This window comes from Garra rufa, chromosome 21, assembly GCF_049309525.1.
Source record: "Garra rufa chromosome 21, GarRuf1.0, whole genome shotgun sequence".
In the NCBI taxonomy this organism is placed as follows: domain Eukaryota; kingdom Metazoa; phylum Chordata; class Actinopteri; order Cypriniformes; family Cyprinidae; genus Garra; species Garra rufa.
This window is the reverse complement of record NC_133381.1, coordinates 25,428,064-25,455,757: the sequence shown is the minus strand read 5'-3', so window position 1 is coordinate 25,455,757 and position 27,694 is coordinate 25,428,064. Positions and strand designations below refer to the sequence as shown.

At 35.3% G+C, this 27,694-nt stretch overlaps 1 protein-coding gene across 1 annotated transcript in view; it reads right to left on the bottom strand.

The window, feature by feature from the left end:
• clic4 (chloride intracellular channel 4) overlaps positions 1-24,942 on the bottom strand; it is a 35,106-nt gene extending 10,164 nt beyond the window's left edge. Inside the window, exons 1-2 of the mRNA XM_073826703.1 lie at positions 24,571-24,942; positions 1,189-1,298 (exon numbers count right to left, since the gene is read on the bottom strand). Of these exons, the coding sequence (XP_073682804.1) occupies positions 1,189-1,298; positions 24,571-24,639 (179 nt within the window). The 5' untranslated portion in view covers positions 24,640-24,942. The remainder of the gene's footprint in view (positions 1-1,188; positions 1,299-24,570) is intronic.
• Between the last annotated feature and the right edge of the window lie 2,752 nt (positions 24,943-27,694).

Here is a 27,694-nt window from a genome sequence, read left to right as displayed (position 1 = left end):
CGAAAATTTATCTCTCACAATTCTTACTTTATATCATACAATTGTGGGTTGCATTGTGAACTTGCAATTCTGGGAACATATCAGTCTTTTTTCCACTCAAAATTGGACTTCATAACTTGCAACTGTGAGTTTATATTTTTACAATTTGGAGAAAAAAAAAATCAGTAGAGAGAGAAAAAAAAAAAAAGCGAGATACAAACTAGCAACTACAAGAAAAAAGTCAGAATTGCAGGATACAAACTCAAAACTGAGAAAAAAATAAAATTTGAATTTTAGCCGTTTGTATCTTGCAATTCTGACTTTATAATTTGTAATTGTGAGTTACTAAGTCAAAATTGTGAAATAAATTCGCAATTCTGAGAACATAGTGTTTTCTTCCCCTAAGAAATGGACCTCATAATTAGCAATTGCAATTTATATAATTACAGATTATATCTCACAATTCTGAGGAAAAAAGTCAGAATAGCGAATTGCAGAATACAAACTCGCATTTAAATTTTATTAAAATTTATTAAATTAAATTTCATTTAATTTATTTTAAAACTTTAGAAGTTTGTATCTCGCAATTCTGACTTTATAACTCACAATTGCAAGTTTATCTCTCACAATTTTAAGAATAAAAAAAATCTAAATTGCCAGTTTGTATCACGCAATTCTGAGAAAGTCAGAATTGTGAGATAAAGTCGCAATAACCTTTTTTTATTTTTTACTCAGTGTTGGAAATGGGCTTCCATAATATAACCTCATTAAAAGTAGTATTTAGGATTCCCGCACGCAGCACAGTGGATACTACATAATAGCAGGATATAGTCACAGCTAATATTAGATGGCTTAACCTCATTTTCAGAAGTTCAAAATATTACCACAGATCATCAGTGGCACACACCCGGGTGCAAAATACAGAGTCACTGCTGCCTCACTGTCACTGTCTTAAATTCCACAGCAAAGTACTTAAACATGCTTACACACACCATCCAGGACAACTGCGAATGCCTAGAACTAAAAATGAATATCTGGGATGGATGAAAATGACATTCACCAATACACACACACTTATTATGCACACAGTACTTTGCTATCTAAAAGGGGACATGAAAAATGATTTACATATTTGGTTTTTCCAAACAAAGACAATAATGTATGTCCCCATGGAAGGTTATTAAAGGAACCAAGAACACTGACACACACCTCTTAAGGTCCACAGTGGTGACATTGAAGACCACACCCTTCAGCCACAGGATCATGAAGAGACGCTGAGAAAATGGACAGTTGCCGATACTCTCTCCATCACTGCCTGCCTGAAAGAGAAAGAAAAATATGTTAGTCTGACTTGAGAAATCATTAAAGCTTTCATCATTCCAATGCGTTGCTCCACATCAGCTGAGGGAATAGCAGTGAACATTTCGCAATCACAAGGTCATCATTTTACAACTCTGTACTCGCACTGAGAGAGTCTGTATGAGATTATAGCAAAAGAAACCACATCAAGAGAGACAACTGTTAAAGAATCAGTTCCACGTTACTGAGATATATTTGACAGGGAAGACTAACTTTAACCCAGCTTCAAACACACAAAACCAACATTAAGAGAAGGCAAGCTGACCCCTGACTTAAAAACATATCGGCCATTTCCAGTTTCCATAAATCTGTCATAACCCACCAGAAAGTGAAAACTGCAAAACTGTACACTAACACTGTGTTCTTTTAATGCTGAGATACAGAGAATGGAATTTGTTAGTCATGTGATTTTATGTGAGCCTGTCCCATTATGCTTTATGCATTTATTTTTTAATTAGGGAAATGGCTGAGTGCCCCTCAGCCACTGAAGCATTCAAGGAATTTTTATATGCATTTATAATGTCGATGAACGCATTTACAATGGCAGTAAATCTTTCTGAATCTCAAATATTAGGATAGAGTGTGTGTGGACATTTTTTGAAAGACATGAATTCCACAGAGAAGATATCACCAAAGGAGCCCACCCTCCTCCTCCGCATCTCTCGGCTGAATACCAACCTCAGTGTGAACTCCAACACACAACAGACCATCTCTCCAGTCCACTAATCTCCAATTCTAATTTAGATTCAGCTAATTATGCAATGAGCTGACAGTGAGACTGACCTGACCTGACAGAAAGCGGTGTTCTACCTATCCAGCTGCCCCATAGGGAGCATTTTAAAGAGCTCCTGATGCAAAAATAGACATCTTTATTATGCTGCCACCTAAAATATCTTGTTTTGGCCAAACTACCAATCACATTCATTACCATTTAAAGGTCTGAGATTAGTAAAACAGTTCACAAGAACAGCATTTATTAGCATATTTGGATAAAAATAAAATAAAATTATAAAATATGCATTGCAGAGTATGCATTGCAAAGTACGTATTTATTTGCATTTTTGGGTGAAAATAAAATAAAATAAAATCTTTTCAGAGTATGCATTGCAAAGTATGTATTTATTTGCATTTTTGGCTGAAAACAAAATAAAATCTTTGCAAAGTATCTATTTAGATGCATTTTTGGGTGAAAAATGAATAAAACAAATAAAAAACAATAAAGTAAAATCTTTGCAGAGCATGCATTACAGAGTATGCATTTATGGGTAAAAAGAAAATAATCTTTGCAGAGTACGCATTTTTTTGCATTGTTGGGTGAATTTTATTTTATTTTTTTAATTAAATTAAATCTTTGCAGAGTAATGATTCCTAAAAAAATTAAAATGCAAATTTTTGGTTGTAAATAAAACAAAATAACAAAATAAAATATAAAGTAAAATAAAATAAAGTATTGCCTTTTCTTTTATGTATTTATTTGCATTTTTGGGTGAAAAAATAAATAAAATCTTTGCAGTAAGCATTTATAAAATAAAATAAAATATAAAATAAAATATAATAAGGTATTTTTTGCATTATTTGCATTTTTGGGTGAAAATAAAACAAAATAAAATAAAAAATAAAATATAATAAAGTATTTTATTTTATGCATTTATTTGCTTTTTTGGGTGAAAATAAAACAAAATAAAAAAAATAAAAAATAAAATATAATAAAGTATTTTAATTTATTTTATGCATTTTTGGGTGAAAATTTTTTTTATAAAATAAAATATAATAGAGTGTTTTATTTTATGCATTTATTTGCATTTTGAAGTGAAAATAAAATAAAATCTTTGTGGAATATGCATTGCAGAGTATGCATTTATTTGCATTTTTGGGTGAAAAAAATTTAAATAAAATATTTGCAGAGTATGCATTACAGAGTATGCATTTATCTGCATTTTTGGGTGAAAATAAAATAAATCTTTGCTGAGTAAGCATTTATAAAATACATAAAACAAAATAATAAAATATAATATCAAATATTAGCAGAGTAGACAATCCAAAAATGCACTGCAACATCTAAAAAAAAAAAAAAAAAGATTTTTGTATACATTCATGCTTATTAAAAATGTATTATTCCTCTCTATGATGCCTGTATTAAAATAATCTATGAGTCAAGCTTCCTGCGCATTTCATGTAAAGTGCTGCAAATCTCTTAAGACAGTTTCTTATTTAGGCAGCAGGCGCAGAGACGGGTTTCGGAACAGAGCTAGGGAGAAAATATCATTACTAAGACAACCATTACATGAAATCACTACCATTTCTTGGATGGAACCCATTCCGTTCCATTTAAGGAGGGCATTACACAATCATAAATGGCCTGTTCTGGATTCTAGCACGTTCTCAGAGTTCAATAAACCTCACAGAGCAGCACTGATATCTGAATCAGCTTTTTTTCCATCAGCGGTGTATTGTTGTTAGCTCTCGTGTTATCTGGTTTCGCACGCTGAAAAGAATCCAGCAGCGCAACAGAGAACAGAAGACTTTGTTCTAGAGAGAGTTCACTCTCTGTTTCTCTTTCATTCTTCCTCCATCTCTCTCTCCCTTCCAAGCAACCTGCTGGTATCTCTTGTTCATACACTTTCCTCTCTCTGTGCTGAACAAAAGCTTTACTTCTGTTCAGTGCTCATTATAGCAGGTCTTTCTGGAGTTGACTCAGGGTTCATTTTCAGTGGTTTCTCTGGTTAAAATATGTTTTCATACATTCATTCACGCATATATTCTACCAGTGTCATTCTGGGAAGGAAAATGGCCATTATTCAAGCAGTGAGTAAGAGTAAGAGATTTAATGACTCAAGCTGATTCAGTGACTTCCGGATTCTGGCCAATGAAAGATGCTCGCTGTAAGAGGGAACGGGACAACAGTTTCCATAGAGACACACGGATGTAATGTCTGTCCTGTAGAGTTCAGTCTATTAGTGCTGACAATAGACCGCACAAAACAACCTGTTACACAAACTCACTGCCAAGAACTGCAACAGAACATACAAAAGATGAGGGTTATGATGAAGAAAAACATAAAAATAAATTGCTTTGTGCTACTGTGTGTGTCTGAAATCTTCAAGAGAAATGAAGAAAAGATGTTATGATTGAAATAAAATCCGTATTTCTCTGTACAATACAGTCTACAAAGAAATAAGCAATACCTCTTCAAGTTGGCTGAGAAAATCTGTAGAGCTGTACTCAAAGCCAAACAAAGGCAACTTTACAAAAAAGCAAAATAGGACAGAAAGAAAAAAATGCATTAAAATAAAATTAGATAAATGTTCTTTTATGCTCAAAGCTTCATTTAATGATATTGTAAAACTGTTTTATATTTTGATACATGTTAAAAGTATTATTCCTATAATGGCAAACTGGAATTTTCAACAGCCATTACTCCAGTCTTCAGCGTCACATGATCTAGAAATCATTTGAATATGCTGAAGACATTCGTAACATCATAAACCTAAGTCGAAGTGACTATATTAAATACTTGCTGTATAAATAAAAGTATTTTACAAATACGGTTAAAATATTTATATTTGCCTCTCTGCTCTACAGATAAAACAGCATAGAATGCTTGAGTACTGATGCTATTTAATGATGTCCGATTATGACAGGGGAAACCCAGAAGATAAACCAAAAGGAAAACTGTTGACTTATTAATAATCATTCATCAAGCTTGAGTGATTTATTTTCTGCAAACATCAGAATTGCAGACTCTGTTTGTTTAAAGTGGAAGTGAAGTCAGTCAGCCAAGTTTACATTATTTAGTAAAATGATTTCCACTAAAATAAAACATGATTAATGTAACCATTTTAAATAAAAATGTTTTTTTTTATAGCTTTTGGAGCAAGGACACTGCCTTCTTGCAATATCATGGCATGACGTTGGCCAGCGAAGTAATAAGCATTTCTTTACTTTTTGAGCACACAAATGTTTTGGTTTTCACCAACATAACATCAAACTGTCTACATCACAAAGTTTTGATCGTGGTATCCCGAACATTGTTTCCATAACGCAAGCTGCAATGTGATGTAAACAAACAATGCTTCATACAATATCGTTCATGTGGCATCTTATTATGTCAGACCTTTCAGACATTTGCATTACACTGGCTCGTTCACCATTACTGGCATGTAACATTTTATGTTCACCTGTGAATACAATTAGCCTACCTGCTGTTAACAGGATGCTAAAACTAATCATCTGAACGATCAAACTGCTGATTCCTCAAGAAAGTTTACCATTCAAGTATTTTAGGGTGTGTTCACACTTGTAGTTCGGTTCGTTCGGTTCATTTGGTTCGGACCAAAAAGGAAAATGATACATCTGGTCCTGGTCCACTTAGTGTTCACACTGGCATTTTTGACAGTGAACCTAAAGATACCAAATATAAAGGCATAGCGAAATGTTCACAACCTGATTGGTCGGGTTGAATGATGTACATTTCATGACGGTACTCACCGAACACCCCAAACTAAAGAAAAGGGTGCGTTCGACTTGAAGCGGCACTGTGGGTGTATGACAAAGAACCCATTTGCTGATCATTTGCTCAGCATTGCTTTAAGTGGAATACACCTAAGTGTGGGCATTGTTGCGTTTAAGTGGTTTTATTTTTACCACCTGTGAACTCACAAAGGGCTCATAAAGGCACTTTACTTCCTTGTTGCTCCACGTTTGCCCTCTGCTCGTTTTGTTTTGGATGCACCGCTTGCTTCCTTCGTGAAATCATGTCGCATAGCATCGCATTTTGTCATTATTTCCTGTTTTTAGTTCGTTTGGAAGTATTTGGTCCATGGCGCATTCATATTTCATTTGAACTGCTCCAGAGTTTGTATGAAAGCGGACAGAGACCCATCTTCTTACCGGTCTTTCTCCGCTTGGTTGGTGCACACCAGGGTTCGGATGGCACTTACTTAAATGAACCGCACTGACAGAGCAGTTGCACCAGAGTTTGTTTTAATCTAACCAAACATGACAAGTGTGAACACACCCTTAAGTGGTGCTGTCAAAAATTAGCATGTTAACACAGGCGATTCATTTCTTCAGTTTAAAAATACTGAACGCAAACAGCGTACACTGTTCTCTGTTAGTTACGTCACACAAATACACTGTCAGTTTGTTTATGTCGTTTACGCTTTGATTTGTCTAAAAACAGAGAACAGTGTATGCTGTTTGCGTTCAGTGGATACGCTCCAAAATGGTGCTAGGGTGACGCAGAGGAGTTGTGAAATAAAGTTGTTATTTTTGTTTTCTTTGCATGCAAAAATTATTTTCGTAGATTTGTAAACTTACGGTTGAATCCATGTGACATGGATTATTTTACAGATCTTCTTGCTACGTTTCTGGACATTGATCATGTTAATTACATTGCCGTCTATGGGAGGGTCAGAGAGCTGTCAAAATGCATCAAAAATATCTTGATTTATGTTCCAAAGACGAACGACATGGGGGTAAGTGATTAATGCCAAATTAATTTTGAGGTGTTTTTTATATATTTTTTATTAAGAGGAAATTAGTTTACTAAAAAAAAAAAAAAAAAAAAATGTAAACTTGACTGTTTCACTTCCACTTTAAAAACAAAACCATTCAAATTTTAAGGAAGTCAAATAAATTGATAAAGCAGAAATGGTTAGTATTGGTACAGTTATCAGTTGTTGTTGTTTTTTTGCTGCAGTACCAACAATAGCCTGCAGGTCAGCACAGCTGTGGATTCCCCAGGGTGTTTCTACTCATCTGCTCCATTCATTAAAACAGAAAGCAAATAGCCTCTCCTGACACAAAGAGATTTAATAAGACCAATTGTTTGTATTAATGAGCGATGCAGAGTGGAAAAACTCAAAAAGACGTCAGCCATTCAAGCCCCTGCAGAATTTTATTTAAAAGAATCTGGATTTAATTATTCAGTCGTTATAAACCAACTCCAGGTGCTTTTAAAGCAAATTTTATGAAAGAAGCTTATTCGCTGACTACAACACATCTTCATATATATAGCAAAGCAACAAGACATGATAAAAACAAAAGAGTGGTAGCAGCAGGTGGGCTTTCACAAACTAGAGAGGATTCTCTCCTTTTTACATGTTAAGCCCCCTTCTGTCTTTATTTTTTCCCCTTTTTGTTTTTCTACTCCTCCCCTTCTTTCTCACCTCCCCCTCTGTAAGGCCTCTGGGGATGGTGGGGAGGGGAGCAGAATATATTCCAGAAATGTCCGGCATGGGGTGTTGAGTGAGGGTTTTGTTTAGGTTTTGCGACGTCGACTGAGGGCAAGCATTTCCTCTCAGACAGCTGCTCACATGTCCAGTCTAACATTCAAACACATTCAAACTGACTAAAATAACTCCGCTACACAACACAGCACTCACACCTCAACACACTGGAACTTCTGTGCTGCATGTTTTTATCAGCCAATTTTAAACAGAACTGATGTTGTCCCCTTAAAATCAGAAGGGTCCAAATGACCTTTGAAAGATGCCCACGGTCAAAGATGAACAGCGGCAGTGTGTTTGCATGTCTGTTTTCCATAGATGTGCCCTCTATACACATCTCTCTATTCAGAGAGGTCTCACTCTCTCAGATCCATATGGATGACTCTCCAAACACAAACAGAGCCCTTTTGTTCAACACCTCTTAAAAACACATTGGGTGCATCCAATAGAAAAGAGGGGAAAAAAACAGATGGCAGTCTAAGGAAGTGAAAGACAGGCTGTGTACCTTATATGGCAACAACGAAACCTTGAGCAATAACAGAAAGCTTACTCATATTCTAAAAGAATTACCAACCAAACCTCAGCAGAAGATGCAAAAAAAAAAATTTAAATGTTTGGTTAACTTCCAAAAAGATTCTGATTATGTCAATTGGTTCTAAACACTGAATATTTAGAATGATGGTTGTCATTCAAATATGTTCCTTAATATGTTTTCCTAAATAAATAAAATAAACAAAAACAATTGTTAAAAACTATTTACACGTACATTTCAAAAATATTTATTATTATTTACACAAAAAACATAATTTAAATGTTTGGGGTTAAGTTATGTTTTTGAAAAAAACTGCATTTATTAACAAAAATACAGTGAAACAGTAACACTGTGAAATATTATTACAATGTAAATGTACTGTTTTCAATTTTAATATTTTAAAATGTAATTTATTTCTGTGATGGCAAAGCTGAATTTTCAGCATCCATTACTCCAGTCTTCAGTGTTACATCATCCTTCAGAAATCATTTTAACAGCTGTGCCGTTTAATATTTTTTTTTTTTGCATAACATGATACATTTTTCAGGATTCTTTGACTAATGAATTTAAAGTTCACAAGAACAGCACTTATTCAAAATAGATGTAACTCTCACTTAATAAACTGAAATGTATCCTATTTTTTCCCCAAGAGAAAAAAAATATTTTCTTGAATGATAGTGTGTAATATATATAAAAAATATTGTTATACTAGCCTTTTTTAACACATTTAAATCAAGGTTTATCTCAAGCATCATCAAAAGTTGAGATGCACCAAATTTGGCATTTTCGGTTTTTGGCTGAAAAGGAAAAAAAAAAAAAAGGCCAAAAATATGGTGGGCCGCAACATCCAGCAGATTTCAGCACGCAGGTTTCACCAGGGTTGCCAGGTTTTCACAACAAAACTGCTACTCAAAACAAGCCTAATCGTGTTCTGGGGGATCCCCTGGTAAAAATCATATTCCGGAGGGTAAAACACACTATTTTGGCAGGGTTCCCCTGGTAAAATTTGCAGTCCGGAGGCTAAATATAACATTGCTGGGGTCACTTCAACCCACAGGCATAAAAACCACCTACAGCAACCATGTTAAAGTAGTCCAATTACACGATAAAACCAATATCATTAAAAAAAAATATGTATCTGTAACATTGAGTTAAATTTAAAAAAATTATTAAATTAAAATTCAAAATTATTATATTATTAAAAAGCATTTTCAGTTTTTGGCTGAAAGACAAAAACAGCCGAAAATATCACTCGCCACAATGCCCAGTAATGTTCAGTGCACAGATTTCACCAGGGTTGCCAGATTTTCACAACAAAACCCAGCCGATGGCTACTCAAAACTAGCAAAATCACATTTCAGGGGGATCCCCCAGTAAAAATCATATTCAAACGGGGTAAAATGCACGTTTTTTTTTTTAACAGGTTCCCCTGGTAAAATTCGCATTCCAGGGGCTAAATATGTTACTGGTGCCGCTTCAACCCTCCGGCATAAAAGCAACCTATGGCAACCATGTTAAAGTAGCCCAATTACCAGTATCATTAAAAATTTGTATTAAAAATCTGTATGATCTGTATCATTATTATAATGTAATAAAACAATAAACAATTATTAAAAATCATTTTTGGTTTTTGGCTAAAAGAGAAAAACGGCCAAAAATTAGCCGAAATAGCCAGTAAAAATTGTCTTAAGGGGGTAAAATACAAGTTGTTTTTTTTTGCCAGGATTCCCCTGGTAAAATTTGCATTTCAGGGGATAAATATCACGTTACTGGGGTTGCTTCAACCCACAGCAATAAAAACAAAGGAAAACCAGTATCATTAAAAATCTTTATCATTAACTAATAACTAATAGTTATCACCTTACTTACCCAGTTAATTGATTACATTGATAACTGCAAACATGTTTTTGTATTACAAGTTTTCTAAGATATATTTAAATATAAAAATGAGGCATTATTTAATGAAATATGCGCTAATTTGCATACATTTCTAGTACAAAAATCTAAACGCTGGATGAAGTGTGTTTTAAAATTTTTTTTTTTGATATATTAGAGTCAAATGTTTTTACAGAGGGAATTTTGGGTATCTCATTTTATCACTCCATAATTCAGAAAAAAACTTAGAACAGACAGAAAACAAATGCATTTTTAACATTTTGGGGGGAATAAAATGTATAAAATCAAGCAAATGAAACAACCTTCAGAATATAGACAGGAATAAAAATGTAAAGTTTGGTGTAAGTGTTACTGAAGTGGAGATTCATAGCTCAGTGTAGGAGAAAAAAAAAATCATTTGAGAAAACGGACTTTAAAAATACGTATTGTAATTGAAATCTATTGACACAAATAGATTAAGTGCTATAAAAGAAACACTTAACAGTGTCTTTTGGGTGTTTTCTTTCGACTAGTCTGAAAAAAAAAAAAAAAAAAAAAAAAAAAAAAAAAACCAAACACTTTATGAAACACCAAAGAGCCCAAAATCTCAAACTTGACAGGTGCATGAAAAAAACAGTGTTTTTGCCTGCAGTGTCTCCCCTTAAACTCTATGACACTATCAGAGACAGTTGAAGCATTTGAACTCCCAAAGGAGACACACACAGACAATTCCAGCTGTCCAGTGGAGACAGTGAGTCATGGTGCAGTAGCTGGTGAGCATGTCACCGTCTCCATCTGATCTGCGGTCTCTGTGAGTGATCTCATCTCTTCCAGCATAGCTCTGAAGACGTCACAGACGTCAGCTCTAACTGAATGCATGAAGGTTGAGTCTCCCTCTCACACACACTTCAACACAATCAAACACATTCTCATGGCACAGCACCCACTCCAGATCACTTTCAGCCCTCCCTTGTTAGGCCACACTGTGAGATTCCCACAGGACAGAGATGTGTGTGTGTGTGTGTGTGTGTGTGTGTGTGTGTGTGTCTGGAGGTGGGGCCGAGGGGAAGTGCCTAGCAAGACTAAATTTAGAACTCCAAACAGCCAAACTCTTCACAAATCACAATGTGCTCATTCTCCAACCCCTGTGCATGATCTGACCACGATGTTACCTTATAAGGAAGGAGGGGAAAAGAAGGAAGGAGAAAGAGAAAGAATAAGACACAAGAAAGAAGGATATCCGATTTGAAAGAAACAGATTGAAACATTAACATCTCAAATGAAGTCACACATCAGTCCTGTATTTCTAAATATGGTATTGGGACCCCTTTAAGATGCAAGGTGGGAATGTCAACAAAAGGTCATGCTCACTGGTGAACTTTCTAATCAAAGAATCCTGAAAAAAGTATCAGTGCATTTGCACAAATATAGATAATAATGTTACCCATGTACCAAATCAGCATATTGGAATAATTTCCAAAGGGTTATGTGACTGTTACTAAGCCATGTTTTATTTTTACATCTGATCATTCAGTTTATGTAGCTTTTCTTACTATGTTTAATAAACTGAAACATGAACTTGAAACATTTCTTTAAAACATAAAGAGAGCTGAAAGGACTACACTTTAAAGGGGTAGTTCACTCAAATGAAAGTGACCCCATGATTTACTCATCCTCAAGCCATCCTAGGTGTGTATGACTTTCTCCTTTCAGTGTAATGCAATCAGAGTTGTATTTAAAAAATGTCCTGGCTCTTACAAGCTTCATAATGGCAGAGAATGGGTGTTGAGATTTTGAAGTCCAGTAAAATGCATTCAACCTTCATAAAAACAAATAAAAAGTACATTTAAAACTTTAAACTTAACTGTCGTAAGCACATTCACGAGACAGTGGCGTTCCAGGGGATGATGTAGGATGTAAGCGTAGCTTTATAATGGCAGTGAATGGGTGTTGAGATTTAGTAGTCCAATAGAAGTCCAATTAAGTGCATCCATCTAGAGGGCTGCATTGGGATTGGGACCAAATCTCGCGGGAGTGGTCGTTTTTAACTTTGCTGCGGGCGGGAATGGGCGGCTAAAAAAACACTGCGGGATCGGGAGGTAGCCTAGCGACATGAATACAGAATACCTGTGACATCTGGCTTTGGTTAATAATTGCAAAACTGCTGTTTTCATGTAGTTTATCATTAGGTTTTTTTGCAAAGCAGTCTATTTTATGTGCCGTGTGATGGTGCAACGTTTTTGATAAAAACGAAATTATATTCGAATGTATTGTGTGTTTTGTCTTTCTGTGTTCTCATAGGCTAGCTGCTTTCAGACATGCTTTCTGCACATTTACACCAGGACCAATCAAGCCTACAGAATACTTCAATAGCCCAAATCAAAGTACATGAAGTCTAAAGAAACGCACGGTAGCCTAAGCGTTTTAGATGTGCCCGATAGCCCAGGCTACTATTCATCTTCCCTACCAGTGCGTCAGAATACATGCAGGCCAGGGAAAGAAACAAACATGAATCTCTTTAATAATAGCAATACCAATAGCCTACGTTTTTTTTCCTGCGGGACGGGAGAAGACACAAAATCAATGCATCTCTATCATCGTGCGGGAATAGTTTTGCGGGTGGGGGCGGGAGTGGACATACATATTGCGGGAGCGGGCGGGAGTGTAACACACACGTAGCGAGAGCGGGCAGTAATGGTCAGAAATTCGGCGGGCGCGGGCGGGAGCGGGGTGAAGAAAACAGTCCCGCGCAGGACTCTACATCCATCCATCATAAAAAGTGCTTATGTTACGCCTACATCCAATGTCATCCACTGGAATGTCACTTTCTCATTACCAGAAGCTAGAGAATATGGTTTATAAAGTTTTAAATATACTTTTCTGATGAAAGGATTCAGTTTATTGGACTAAAAAAATCAACACCCATTCACTGTATAATAAAGCATGGAAGAGCCAGATCATTTTTTAATACAACTCCAACTGTATTAGTTTGACAGTAGAAACTCATACACCTAGGATGGCTTGAGGTTGAGTAAATCATGGGTTATTTTCATTTTTGTGTGACCTATCCTTTCATTAGCATTTTAAAAGCTATTACAATAAGGAAATCTATTGAACAAGCAAAAGAAGGGAAGATATGACATTCAAATAAATTATCAGCATTTGAATTCTGCATGTTTCCAGATTCCACATAGACTTCCTGCACTCCACTAAGTTTGTTCAAACATTCCCAGAACACCACAGACTGATGACTCACGGACACGCTTTCAGCCTGTCATTGGTCAGCACTCGCACAGTCACATCAACGGACGCATGCAGAGTCTCGCCTGACCTACACCAGTGGTTACACAATGTTGCACCAGCTGAATAAACAAGTGTTTTTCAAATGAACAAAAAACATGCAGGTCGCTTTGTTCAGGACGTGAGAGCCAATCAGCTATGAGTTCTGACAAGACTGAACACATGCAGATCAATGACAAAAGCTAAACAAACCGAGACGAGTGTATAGGTTAAGACAGCCACAGTAAAATCACTCCTGCTAGAAGAACCTGGTCAAATTTGCCTACATTTAACATTTAAAATGAAATTCAAATGCAGGGTTTGCTACAGATGTCATCGTACAGTGACATACAATGTCATAATGAAAATGGCACATCCATACAATCCTTGTGAGGGAAATAGAAAGTGCTGACATATGCTGCTAAACTCACACTCATCTGCCTATTAACAGCCGACTCATAAGAGTTAACAAACTTTACTTATAAGAGACTGTGAGTGTGTGAGGCAGAACAAGAAAAAAAAAAAATGTATGAAAATAACACCCATAATGTGTAATGATCTAATGATCTATAATGTCTATTTTTTTTGTCTCAAATTATATAAAAGGCTATTTGAAAAAGATGTAACCTATGGTTAAACCAGCTTTTGCTCTTTGCATCCTGCCTGAAGCTGAACTCCCTCCACATCCACATCTCCACATCATGATATGCATAAATAATATCAAACAAATGTCTCCAGTCATGCAGGATCATGTTACATAGTCTGCAGTACAGGCACACAAGTGTGCGGTTTTGTAAATGAGATGAACCCCACAACAATATAATGTATTCAAAATAATGCTTTTGCTAAATATTGAAAAATAAATATTTAAAAATGGGTCATAATATATACTGCCGTTCAAAAGTTTGGAATCAGTAAAATGTATGTTTTTTAAAGAATTCTCTTATGCTTGTTAAGGCTGCATTTACTTGTTAAAAATACAGAAAAAAACTGTAATATTGTGAAAAATTATTATTATGGTTTTCTATTTTAAAATATAATTTATTGAATTCTCAGCAGCCATTACTCCAGGCTTAACTGTCACATGATACTTCAGAAATCATTCTAATATACTGATTTATTACTTTTATTATCAATGTTGGAAACAGTTGTGCTGCTTGTTATTTTTTTGAAACCTTTGATTATTTTTTCAGGATTCTTAGATGAATAAAATGTTAAAAAGCAAAGCATTTATTCAAATAATAAATCTTTTCTAACAATATAAGTCTTTGCCATCATATTTTATCAATTTAACAAATCCTTGGTGAATAAAAGTATTAATTTTTTCTCAAAAAAAATAAATAAAAAAATTACTAACCCCAAACTTTTGATCGGTAGTGTATATTGTTAATAAATAAAATAAATGCTGTTCTTTTCAAATGTTTATTTATTAAAAGAACCCTAAAAAAGTATCACAGGTTCCAACTAAATATTAAGCAGCACAACTGCTTTCAACATTGATAATAAATCAGCATTTCTGACAGATTATGTGATACTGAAGACAGGAGTAGTGATGCCAAAAAACCAGCTTTGCATCACAGGAATAAATTACAAATTAAAATAAATTCACATAGAAATTAGTTATATTACATTGAAATAATATTTCACAATATTACAGTTTGATCAAATAAATGCAGCCTTGATGAGCATATTCTTTGAAATAAAATATTATATTAAACTTACTGATCCCTATTTTGAATGGCAGTATACATGTATTTTTTTGTGCCAAGAAACAGTGAGATTTATAAAACAGCATTAATCAATATGGATTGTAATATTACAGATGTAAAATATATATATATTATAATATATTTTATCATCACCATCTTTATTTTAAAATATTATTTTTACAGTGAAATAAAACAGTAATATTACATTTAGTTTTTATAAATTATTTGGTAATAATAATATTAATAGCAATTATTATTATTAAGCCAATACTAATATATTTTGTCCAAATTGTACAGCCCTAAAAATTAAATTTGCTTTATGGATATAATATAAACCCTTCAATATTTAAATCAATATATGAAGATTTTAGATTATTAAAATAAATCATATTTCATGTAAAACCAACAATTCTGATTTAATTTGAATTGAAGGGCATTCCCTGGAACTAAATATTTTGTGTCAATCATCCGGCAGACACAAACCTCCTAGTGTACTCTACTGCAGCAGACAGAACGGGCGACTCAAAGGAGGAGCGCCCGACATAAACTTTTCCTTGGTTTAGAAATAAAAGACATGCCCACACACAAAACCAGTACAAACGACACAATGGAGCTTCTAACAAAGGGATGAAACTTCACCATGATAGCTCACTATATGGAGACGACTGCAATGCAGCGCTCTGGTCAGATATGAGCTGTCTGTGTATGCTACTAGCTGAAGGACAAAGAGTGCGGGAAGGAGGGGGGTGAAAGAGTTCGAGCATGTCTTTTGTCCTTCAGATTGTTCAGTAAGGACAGATCTCATGCAGTGAAGGCATTTGACTCTGGTAGAGTTCTAAAGGCCAAGAATGTGCATGTCTGTCTGTTTTAATAGTCCTGTATCACTGTGCGAACATGAAAAATACATAAATGTTCTCCAATCTGTAAACAAACACACTGCCATTTTCTCACCAATCTTTTGATGCATTTAAATGTCTGTTTATGTAAGATCCCATTTTGGCAGCTGATAAAAGACTGAATTGCATATTTAACACGCTGGAATTGGACTGAAAAAAACCCTGCCCGCTAGTTTGGGTTAAAAATGGAAGCTGTGTGAGATGAAAGGACACTCTGAGCTGTGCCATAATCCTCCTCCTCTCGAGGTTTTGACAGACACATTGCTGTTTACAGCGCAATTGGTCTGAGCCCATGAACTCCACATGAATATCAAAAAAAGATAACACTAAATATTTCACCAGTCAGCATATCCTGTTTATTGTTAAAGGAGCCAACGGTTCCTTCAAAAATACTTGCAAAGCTAAAAAAAAATAAGGCCAAACTATGGCCTTGAATTCCTAAGCAGTGATTAAACTATAACTCTGTGGTCCGCAGTGAATAATCGCTAACGTCAGCTTAAACAAAAATCAAACCAGAGACAAAACACTGAAGTCATCTGACTTTGCATGCAGTATAAACAATAATTAATCTAAAGAGCCAATCAAAGCAGAGCAAGGGTTACTGTGGTTGCATCATCAGCACCTGGACTGTGTAAAGCACCTGAGTGACAGTGTCCTTTGCAGAGTAAACATCACCACTGTCACATGGTCATCTGGCTCGCAGAGCTGGTTTCAACTCTGTATGCACAGCTCACTGAGGTAGAGAACTGGGTAGATCATGAATGATCTATACATTTTAAAGCAAATGTGAATGATACTTGCCAATGCAAAACTTGCACTGGTTGCTCCACAATGCTTGCATGTTATGGGTGGTTACTAAGGTGTTTGGAGTAGTTTTACCACACATTGTTATATAGTTGTTGGGCTGTCTTGGATGGTTGCTTACTTGCACAAGTCTCTATAGAACGTCTGGTCCCAAAATATGACTCGGCCCAGCTTTAAAAGATCATTTTAACCATTTTATAGTCCTTTATAGACCACTTTATGGCCAGCACTGCCCAGTACTGATAAAAATGTAGCTGATAAACAGTGTATCGATATATTAGGGCCCTATGAATTCAGTTGTATTGTTTTCCAAATTCTTTTTTTTTTTTTTTTTTTATTGTAATTTTTCTGGGTTTCCATTTTTTTCTGTTAGAATTTTTTTAGACATGTTTAAATGAATAAATTAAAAATTAATCAAAAAGCATTTCTAATTAATTGAAATCATGAAACTCACACAGTTTAACAGCCATTTATTAAAAGTTTGACAAAAACCATGCACGGTTTGTATGTAGTGAGTGAAACCTTTGTGTCTGCGCCATTCATTCACACAGTAACAATGGTAAATTTCATGAATTCAGCAATTCCGGGCTCTAATATATTATGCATACCTACTCTAAAAATCTATAGTTTACTGAGGCTAACACTAACGATTAATGTGGTAATCGATTAATCGAGTAATCTGATAATATAGTTTACTAGGGCTGATACTAATGATTATTTTACTAATCAAGTAATTAGTTGATTATTCAGACGATAAATAGATTAATCTGATAACATAGTTTACTAAGGCTGACACTGACGATTATTTTGGTAACCAAGTAACTGATAATAATTAATCTGATAATTATATTTGTAGTAATAAATGTAGCCCTAAGCAAACAAAAGCCTTTACAGTTACTCAAAATACTTATATAATAGCAATTAGGCAATAATAATTAGTTGAAATAAAGTATCAAAAGCAAGTAATATGATTTTAATTAAAACAGTTAAAATACATAATGTATTATTAAAGGAGAACTCCGGTGTGATTTTGACCTAAAGTGTATTGAATCATGATACCGAGTGTGAACGTACCTTGCATATCTCATCTCGTCTTGTCCACTGCAGTCCGAAATCTGGGGTCAGTTAGCCGATGCTCACAACAGCTTGTCAATGAAAGTCAATCGGGCATCGAAGGAGCCATGTAAATAAATCACTGTTTTACGCCATTTACGAGGCACAAAGTAGCTCCACACTTCATTGGTAGACTTCCAAGGGCCCTGACATTTAAAACGAGACATTGAGAACTTAGAAAAAGCACCGGTAGCTTATTTACAAGTAGATTTATACAGACAGTAACTGCAAGAAGTTTAGCGGCCGCCGCCATCTTAAATGTAGTCACGATAAGTCGAGTGTCGAGCACCAAGGAAACTACAACCTGATAAGTTGATAAGCTGATAAATTCCTTGGTGCTCGACACTCGACTTATCGTGACTACATTTAAGATGGCGGCGGCCGCTAAACTTCTTGCAGTTACTGTCTGTATAAATCTACTTGTAAATAAGCTACCGGTGCTTTTTATGAGTTCTCAATGTCTCGTTTTAAATGTCAGGGCCCTTGGAAGTCTACCAATGAAGTGTGGAGCTACTTTGTGCCTCGTAAATGGCGTAAAACAGTGATTTATTTACATGGCTCCTTCGATGCCCGATTGACTTTCATTGACAAGCTGTTGTGAGCATCGGCTAACTGACCCCAGATTTCGGACTGCAGTGGACAAGACGAGATGAGATATGCAAGGTACGTTTACACTCGGTATCATGATTCAATACACTTTAGGTCAAAATCACACCGGAGTTCTCCTTTAACAATAGAGCTAATGTACCTTACGCACATATGCCTCAAGGGTGCCAACATCTTTACGATTGTTTTTACACTTTACTGCGCGATCTACTCCTTGGTTAAAATTGACTAAACATTTAATTCAAATGTCCACTTACTCTTTAATATTTAGCCATTACTTTACAACAGAAATGCTGCAGTCACTGTAATGTCTTGAATATGTGGACATCAAAACGTGTCTCAAAACAAGGGTTTAAACTTTTATTTTTTAAATCGTGATGAACAGTTAGCATGTTGAGAAAGACACTAATGTATTCACCTGTGTTTGCATAGGTTTATAAATGATTTACCTTACAAATCTGATGAAATGGCGCACATTGCGTTCCCAGATGAACGTTATAATAAACCCAAACTCACAACAACATGCAGAGATGGAGTTTAAGACATTCCACAAATTAAAATAATAACAGTTTGTGTGGAGCAGCATTTATTGCAAACGCAGTCATTCTGAGACGCATGTAAATAATTAAAGCACATATCAAATCTGCATCGCATATATTTATATAACTGAATCATAGCGTTTGTAAATTCACAACGGCATTATGCTTTATTAAGATTTATAAATGAGTTTACTACATCATGCAGCCTTGGAAAATTGTCTAATAATGCGTTTCATGGATTCTCGTCCGTGGAATACGCTAGAGCTGCACGATTCAGAATAAAATGAGAATCACAATTTTTTGATCAGAATAAAGATTACGATTCTCTCACGATTCTGGAGAACTTTTTTATTTTAAAGATTTACCCCTGAACATTAGGTTATCAAACAGCAGTAAAATAGCAGTGAAATAAGACAAAATAAACTTTGCTTTAAATGTAAAGAAATGTAGTGAAAAATAATGTAATAATGTAAACAAAACAAAAAAAAAAATCACCATTAAACATTAAAAAATAAACATACAAAGGTGTCAGAGTAAAGCGATTTAAAGATTCTTAGCTAGAAACACAGCCTATCAACATCACCGTCCACTCTGTGGGATGCCCAAGTTTACTTCACCATTTTACAAATAAATCCTAATCTAATCATGACAAACTATATATCGTTGGAAAGGTCTAAGGCTCTTAAATAAATTAGACTTTTTTCGTGTTACAAATTATGTAGGAAAATAATTTATGACAAGAGTTTCATAGATTAATTTATGACAAGAGTGCACCTCAAAAATCTACTTCATAACAGGAGTTCTGACCTTTTTCACAAACAGACTTTCTTGTTGCCTTTTTCCCTATTACACATTAGAAATAAGAAATGATATATCAGATGAAAACTTAATTTCAAAATTCATCCTTTGGAATGCCATTTTAAAATCAGACATTGATCATTGAATCATAAAGATTTAAGATTCGATTCTTCATTTTCACATCTCTGTTCAAAAATGGGAGTAACAGTTAAGGGGTTAATGGATCGTCATGCTCATATGTGACCCTGGACCACAAAACCAGTCATAAGGTTAAATTTTACAAAACTGAGATATATACATCATATGAAAGTTCAATAAATAAGCTTTCTATTGATGTATGATTGGTTAGACACTTCTAGATTTTGACTTGAACAGAAGTGTTTCAGTGAAAATCCGAAATAAACCTAACATCCGATAAGCATAAGAACTGCAAATCCTTGCTCTCTGAGGCTTCATTACTGCTGTATCATACTCTAGAGAAGTCACATCAATTTAAGAGCCACTGATCCCATTAAAGCTCTGAGGCTGATCTCTCAATCTCAAATCCATTAGAGAACAGCGGAGGATAGCCAACTTAAAGAAACAAAGACTTCCAAACCAGCAAGCACTGATCAAATCAAAGCCACACAAGAAGTGCATTCAGGCCCTTTTTGAAGTGCGCTGTACACCAACACACTCTACGGTGCATGTTACTGTGATCAAAGCAAAAATCTCCACTTCCACGTGGTAAAGATGGCCAGCAGGTGCGGCAGTACAGAGGGAGGGAGGAAGGGAGATGACTGCATTATCAGCCGCCAACAGGGGCAAGGTTTGCCTGGTTTCTATGGCAACAAAGGGGCTGGTCCTGCTGTGATGTTGTGCAGGAAGAAAAGGTGGAACAAAGATGCATTACATACATGCTGTTAATTATGAATGAGAGAGACATAAAACGACAGAAAGGGTGGGAGATAGGTCACCATTATCTTTCTGTGGCAGTGTGTGCACTTTCAAACATATAAAAAGAAACTCTCTTTACCTAGGTGCCATAGAAACAAAACACACACAGTGTAAGTGTCACTGCAGCTCATCTGATAGCAGCAGACTCTGGCAGTGCTGAATGAGGGTGACCTGCAGTCTCTCTTCATGCTGTTCCACATCAAACCCACAACAGCAGTAGAGTTTCATTTTGGATGCTGATTTCCTATGTAACGATTGGGCTGCACTGCTGTGTGGTCAAGCAGAGTCTAAGAATCTGATACCAGCAATCAAAGGCAATATTTCCTGACCAACCCATTTATAAAAACCACATCACATGAGATCAGTATCACTGAGAATTACATCATGTTACCACACCAATGTCAAGAACTTCATACAGTATGACACACCACAGAAAGACACTGCAAAATACTCTTAAAAGAAAGACAATAGGATGGACACTATTGTAAAGACCCCATGAAATAAATATTGGAGTCTGGTACATTTTGTTTATTAGCTAGAAGCCACCTAAATGTTAGTGTACTTATAAACACTGACAAAATTCACTCAAATGCTCTCATTTAGAACATTATTTTATATATTTTATTTAAAAAAAAAGTATGTGTGTCTATATATTAGTTTGTGTGTGTGTGTGTGTGTGTGTGTGTGTGTGTGTGTGTGTGTTATATTATAAATAATGTTTATGTATGTATGTATGTATGTATGTATGTATGTATGTATGTATGTATGTACATACACACAAACATCTTTGTTAAAAAATAAAAAAAACTTTAAATTCATTAAACACACACACTATATACACTACCAGTCAAAACATTAACAGTAAAATATTTAATATCTTTAAAGTCTCTTTTCACCAAGGCTGCATTTATTTGATCAAAAAGTACAGTAAAAACAGTAAAATTTTGAAATAATTTTACCATTTACAATAACTGTTTTTTTATTTAAATATAGTTTAAAATGTAATTTATTCCTGTGATTTCAAACCTGAATTTAACATAAGTCACGTGGTCCTTCAGAAATTATTCTAATATTCTGATTTGCTGCTCAAAAAACATTTATTATGATTAAGATGTTGAAAAGAGCCGAGTAGATTTTTTTTTCAGGTTTCTTTGATGAATAGAAAATTCAGAAAAACAACATTTATCCAAAATAGAAAACTTTTGTAACATTATAAATTATAAATAAAAAAAGTATTCATTTCTATAATTTCTTTCCCAAAAGAAAATGATGCTGACTCCAAACCTTTGAATGTTATAGTGCATAATGTTACAAAAGCTTTTTATTTCTGATAAATGCTGATCTTTGGATCTTTCTATTCATCAAAGAATCCTGGAAAAAAAAAAAATGTACGCAACTGTTTTTAATATTGACAATAAAATAAATGTTTCTTTTTTTTTTTTTTTTTTTTTCCATCTTTTTATTAAATTTTTCTTGAATACATTTCAATAGCGAATGTCAGGGCACAGAAGAGTCACTTCAACATCAAGAAAAAGAAAAAACAAACAACCAAACAAAATAAATACAGTTGAAGATATCGAAATAAATACATATGAACATACAAAGTCACATCACACCAAAGTAATATAAGTTAAATAAACTAACCATGTGGGGGGGGGGGGGTGAAATAAAACAAACTAAATAAATAAATAAATAATAATAATCCTGATAATAAAAAAAGGGGAGGGGGAACAAACACAAAAAAATAAAAAATAAAAAAATAATAATAATAATAAATAAAATAAAAAATAAACACACAAGGAAAGACAACAAAGATAGGGAGAGGGGACAAGGGGTAGGGGTCCAGTTAAACCTTCAATCACTCATCCTCAACTAGGACATAGCCACACTAGGTCTAATGAGAACTTATCACTCCAACTGGAGTCCATCTAACCGCTTCACAAATTCAATAAAGCCATCCCATATTCCATGGAAATTCTGAAGAGCCCCATTAACAGTATACCTGTTAATAAATTTATTAAAATAAATGTTTCTTGAACAGCAAATCAGCATATTAGAATGATTTCTAAAGAATCATGTGACACTGAAGACTGGAGTAACGATGCTGAAAATTTTGCTTTGATCACAGGAATAAATTACATTTTAAAATATATTCAAATAGAAAGCAGTTTTTTTAAACAGTAAAAATATTTTTTTAAATTTACTGTTTTTGCTGTACTTTGGATCAAATAAATGCAGGCTTGGTGAGCAGAAGAGACTTCTTTAAAAACATTAAAAATCTTACTGTTGAAAAACGTTTGAATGGTAATGTACATACACACAGAAACACCTTTATTTAAAAATAAAGCATTTTACATTCTAGAAGAATTTATCATTTTTAATTACTTGAAACCAAAAATATTTTTTGAAATATTTAAAAGGGATATGCAATGCAGTACAGTAAATAAAACTGCACTCTTCAGACTTCCTGGGGTCTTTAACAATCAATCTATTAAAAAATACAAGCCTGTTCGAACATTTCGCAGGGTCACTTCACAACTTCCAAAAAGAGCTGACCTATACAAGTGCCTTGTAACGTGACAAACTGCTGTAATGTTCATTGAATTATTAATTACAGTCCATTTAATACAGCAGGGGCATCCTTTAATTAAAGCCGCCGGGAATCATAAACGCCTGGTCAGCGTTTTAACGTCTGAGATCCAAAGTCCTTAGAGCTTTAAAGCACTAGTAGTTTAGTAACCATGCTGGTTAGAGAAGAGAGCTTGTTGTGTGCTTCTAAACAGATCTCAGTCCCCAAACATGCACTGTTAGGAGCCCCCTCCTCTTTCTGTAACTCCCTCCCCTCCTCCACTTCCCTTCTCACCCTCCTTTCAGTCTTTCAGGAGTTTTCCCGCTCTGCCGGGCAGAGGGCCTTTGGAGGGAGAGAAAAGGAGAGAAAAGCAAAGGAAAGAAAGAGGACAGCAGGGCTCCAGCAGAGAGGAATTCGAATAATTCCAGTTTGATTACTCAAAGATCCAAGGGAGGACCAGATTCCTTCACATCAGTTTATATTGGAAATGACAAAGAGTTTAGGCTTAAGAAGCAAACCAGCGAGAAATGGATCTGGTTACAATAAACAGACTAATTCCTGTGTGGAGTTAAAATAGGAAACTCTGTTATGAAGGCAAAACAATGCTGCGGTATAGGCGGGTTTTATATACAGTGTTATGTCCTTTCTTAACAGATATCTTGAACTCTGGAGAAAATCTGAGCTCTTTCTGACTGTGTTTAATCTAAGGGTCTCTCTGTATCCTGGACCGGACGGATTTCCTGCAGTCGGGATTGGGAACTGCAGATGTTACATTACATTGTTGTCGGGTTCCCATTCAACCTCTCCTTAAACCTCGTGCTTTGTGCATTCGGTTGTGGGAGTAAACTCTTATACCTGACATATAATCATAAAATATAAACCGAACAGCACATAAATCAGATATTGGGTGATATTGAGAAAACGCCTCCACCCATCTGACATTCACATGGACATTGTCATCGTTCACTCTTACTGTAAAACACAATAGCTGAGTCGTATTTCAGACTGATTTAAGGTGGTCACTTTGACTGTGAATAGTTTAATAATCAAGATAAACCAGAATTATGACTCAAATTACAACAGAAGGCTTTAGTTTGGGAGGTGTAACGTTAAACTGTACGTTTAGGACTGACAGTCTCGGTCACCATTCACTTTCATCGCATTTTTTTTAACATATATTGAAAGTAAACGGTGACCGAGTGTATCGTTCAGTCAAAAATATGGTTTGTGCTCACAAACGAACGTTATTCGCTAATGTTTTAGTGAGAATGTAATGACAAAATGTTCATTTTTGGGTGCGCCATCTCTTTAATCTTTACTTCAATGAGTTTTAGACAGCTTCTTACCTTCACAAAAAGCTCGATGACGGGTTCGTTATCCCCCTTTACACCGTTTTGAGGTACCGAGAGAGACATCCCGAACTTTTGCTTTCACACGGACGCGTTCGCAACAACAAACCTCGATTTCTTCACCTTGGCACCAAAAGTTTTCCTTTCACGCCTCCCTCTTTCTCGAAGCGAGTTTCTCGAGCACAGATACCACTCTGCGGTTTTTCCAAGCGCAGCCGAAATGCAGAGCGTCCGTTAAAATAAAAAAACAAGCTCTTTTCTTTCCACGAGTTCCCGCTGCCTAGAAACACATCACTGAAAAAACCCGACAGAGAGAGAGTCCGCTATGTCTCCTCCTCTACTGCGCTCTCAGGATGGCGACGAGAAGAGGGAGGAAAATTAACTGGAGTATTTAAGGCGGTGATGTCATGCGCAGAGGGAACGGAACGGGAGCGAGTGGGCCGAACAAGTCCGGCGCGCGCCCGGTTGCACTACAGCTAGAGCTAGATGATTTCATAAATATATTTAACCTAGTAATTCTGTTAAAATGATAGAATATTCGTTAGCGTGGATTTTTGGGCATGTTTTGGTTCATCCCGGTGACTCGAATCATGTGTTCACTGGTCCATTTAGTTTTCTTTTCTATCCCCCTTTTTCCTCCAGTAAGAACGGGTGCAGCCATTTGTAAATTTTATGGGTCTGGCTTCCGGTCTCATCCATCCAGCTATTTTTAGCTGTACAAAACAGCTCGTTTTGCTTAAAGGAGTAGTTCACTTTCAGAACATAAATTTACAGATAATGCACTCACACCCCCTTGTCATCCAAGATGTTCATGTCTTTCTTTCTTCAGTCGTAAAGAAATAGTGTTTTTAAGGAAAACATTTCAGGATGTCTCTCCATATAATGGACTTCTACAGTGCCCCTGAGTTTGAACTTCCAAAATGCAGTTTAAATGCAGCTTCAAAGGGCTCTAAACGATCCCAGCTGAGGAAGAAGGGTCTTCTCTAGTGAAACGATCGGTTATTTTCTAAAAACATTTACAATTTATATACTTTTTAATCTCAAACGCTAGTCTTGCTGAACTAGACAAGTATTTGAGGTTAAAAAGTATATAAAGTTTTTTTGAAAGAAAAAAAAAACAATTGTTTTGCTAGATGAGCCCATTTTTTCCTCGGTTGTGATCGTTTAGACCCCTTTGAAGCTGCATTTCGGAAATTCAAACTCTGCGGCACCATAGAAGTCCATTATATGGAGAGAAATCCTGAAATGTTTCAATCAAAAAACTATTTCCTTATGACTGAAGAAAGACAGACATGAACATCTTGGATGACAAGGGAGTGAGTTTATTATCTGTAAATTTTTGTTCTGAAAGTGAACTACTCCTTTAACACATTATTTTAATGTATTATCTTAATTAAGAGCTAACAGGTTTGTAGTGCAAACAGTTTTACCATTTACCTCATGTTGTTAATCTTATATTTCCCTATTTGCTTAAGTCTCACACGTGTCACCTCTTCCGTGACTTCCAGGTCCAAACGCTCTATCAGATGAAACTATGCTAATTATACACTCGAAATGTGATATAATACTACCAAAAAAATTATAATCCTACCCTTTAACTCCATACCGAAATCCCAGACAATGAAAATATAAATATTATTTGTGTTTGGGACGCTGTGAGCACGGAGACTGTAGTGTACACATATGTTTGAAGAAGATTAGCCCAAATGTTTAATATGAAAAAACAGCGCACATAAATGGCTGTTGAGATAGTATTTTCAAGTGAAATTAATTGAGGCTTGGACCTGGAAACAGCATTCGTTAGACGCATTACGTCACCTCTTAACAAGCGGATTGGCAGCTATTAAACAGGAATACTCATGGTGAGTAGCTCACCCATAGGCTTACTTACATGTTAAAGAATAAGGTGGATAAATTATCCCAAATTACACCAGTAGGTGGCAACAGGTGACATTATCATTGAGTAATTGAGTTATTTACTTAAAGGAATAGCTCACCCAAAAATTAAAATTCCAAACCCGTAAGACCTTTGTTCATCTTCGGAACACAAATTAAGATATTTTTAATAAAATCCGAGAGCTCCTGCATAGACAACGACACAACTGAAAATGTTTCCAGAGCCACAAACATAGTAAGGAAATTGATAAAACAGTCCATGTGACATCAGTGGTTCAGCCACAAGAATACTTTTTTGCAAAAAGAAAAAAAACAATGACTTTATTCATATTCCGCCATTATCGAGAGTACCATGACGCATGCTTTTTGCGCCAAGGTGAAGAAATTTGATTTGTTGTTGCGAACGCGTCCCTGTGAAGGCAAAAGTTCAAGGTGTCCCCCTAGGTATCTCAGAACAGTGTAAAGGGGGATAACGAACCAATCAAGTTTTTGTGAAGGTAAGAGCCTGACTAAAAATACAGGAGTAAAGTTTAAAGAGATGGCACAACCAAAAATGAACATTCTGTGCACAACGAAAACAAAAATAACTACTATTTTTACAAATTTTCTCCTCCAAATCACGTATTCCACCATTATCGAGAGTACCATGACGCATGAATGTGCGTTCCACTGCACATAAACAAGGTGTAACGCATACACCGCGGTACTTTCAATAATGGCGGAATGCCTGATTTGGAGAAGAATTGTTGAATAAAGTTTTTTTTTTTCTATGCGCACAAAAAGTATTCTCGTAGCTTCGTAAAATTACAGTTGAACCACTGATGTCACTGACATTTTTTTTAAATAAACCATGTCCTTACTACCTTTTTGGGTCTAGGAACATTTCAGTTGTATTGCAGTCAATGCAGGTTCAGAAAGCTCTTGGATTTCAAAAATATTTTACTTTGTGTTCCAAAGATTAATGGAGGTCTAACGGGTTTGGAACGACATGAGGGTTGTAATTAATGACCGAATTTCCATTTTTGGGTGAACTGTCCCTTTAACAAATTTATTTTAAAATGACACATCGTGGCTAAAATAGCAAGATACAAATGTTAAATAATTGTGATCATCTAAGAAAAAAAAAAGTTACACTAATCAAACATTGTGAGGGTAAATTGGTAAGTCATATTTGTATACTCATTAGGCCTTGTAGAAACCCCGAAATTAAAAAGAGCAAGTACTC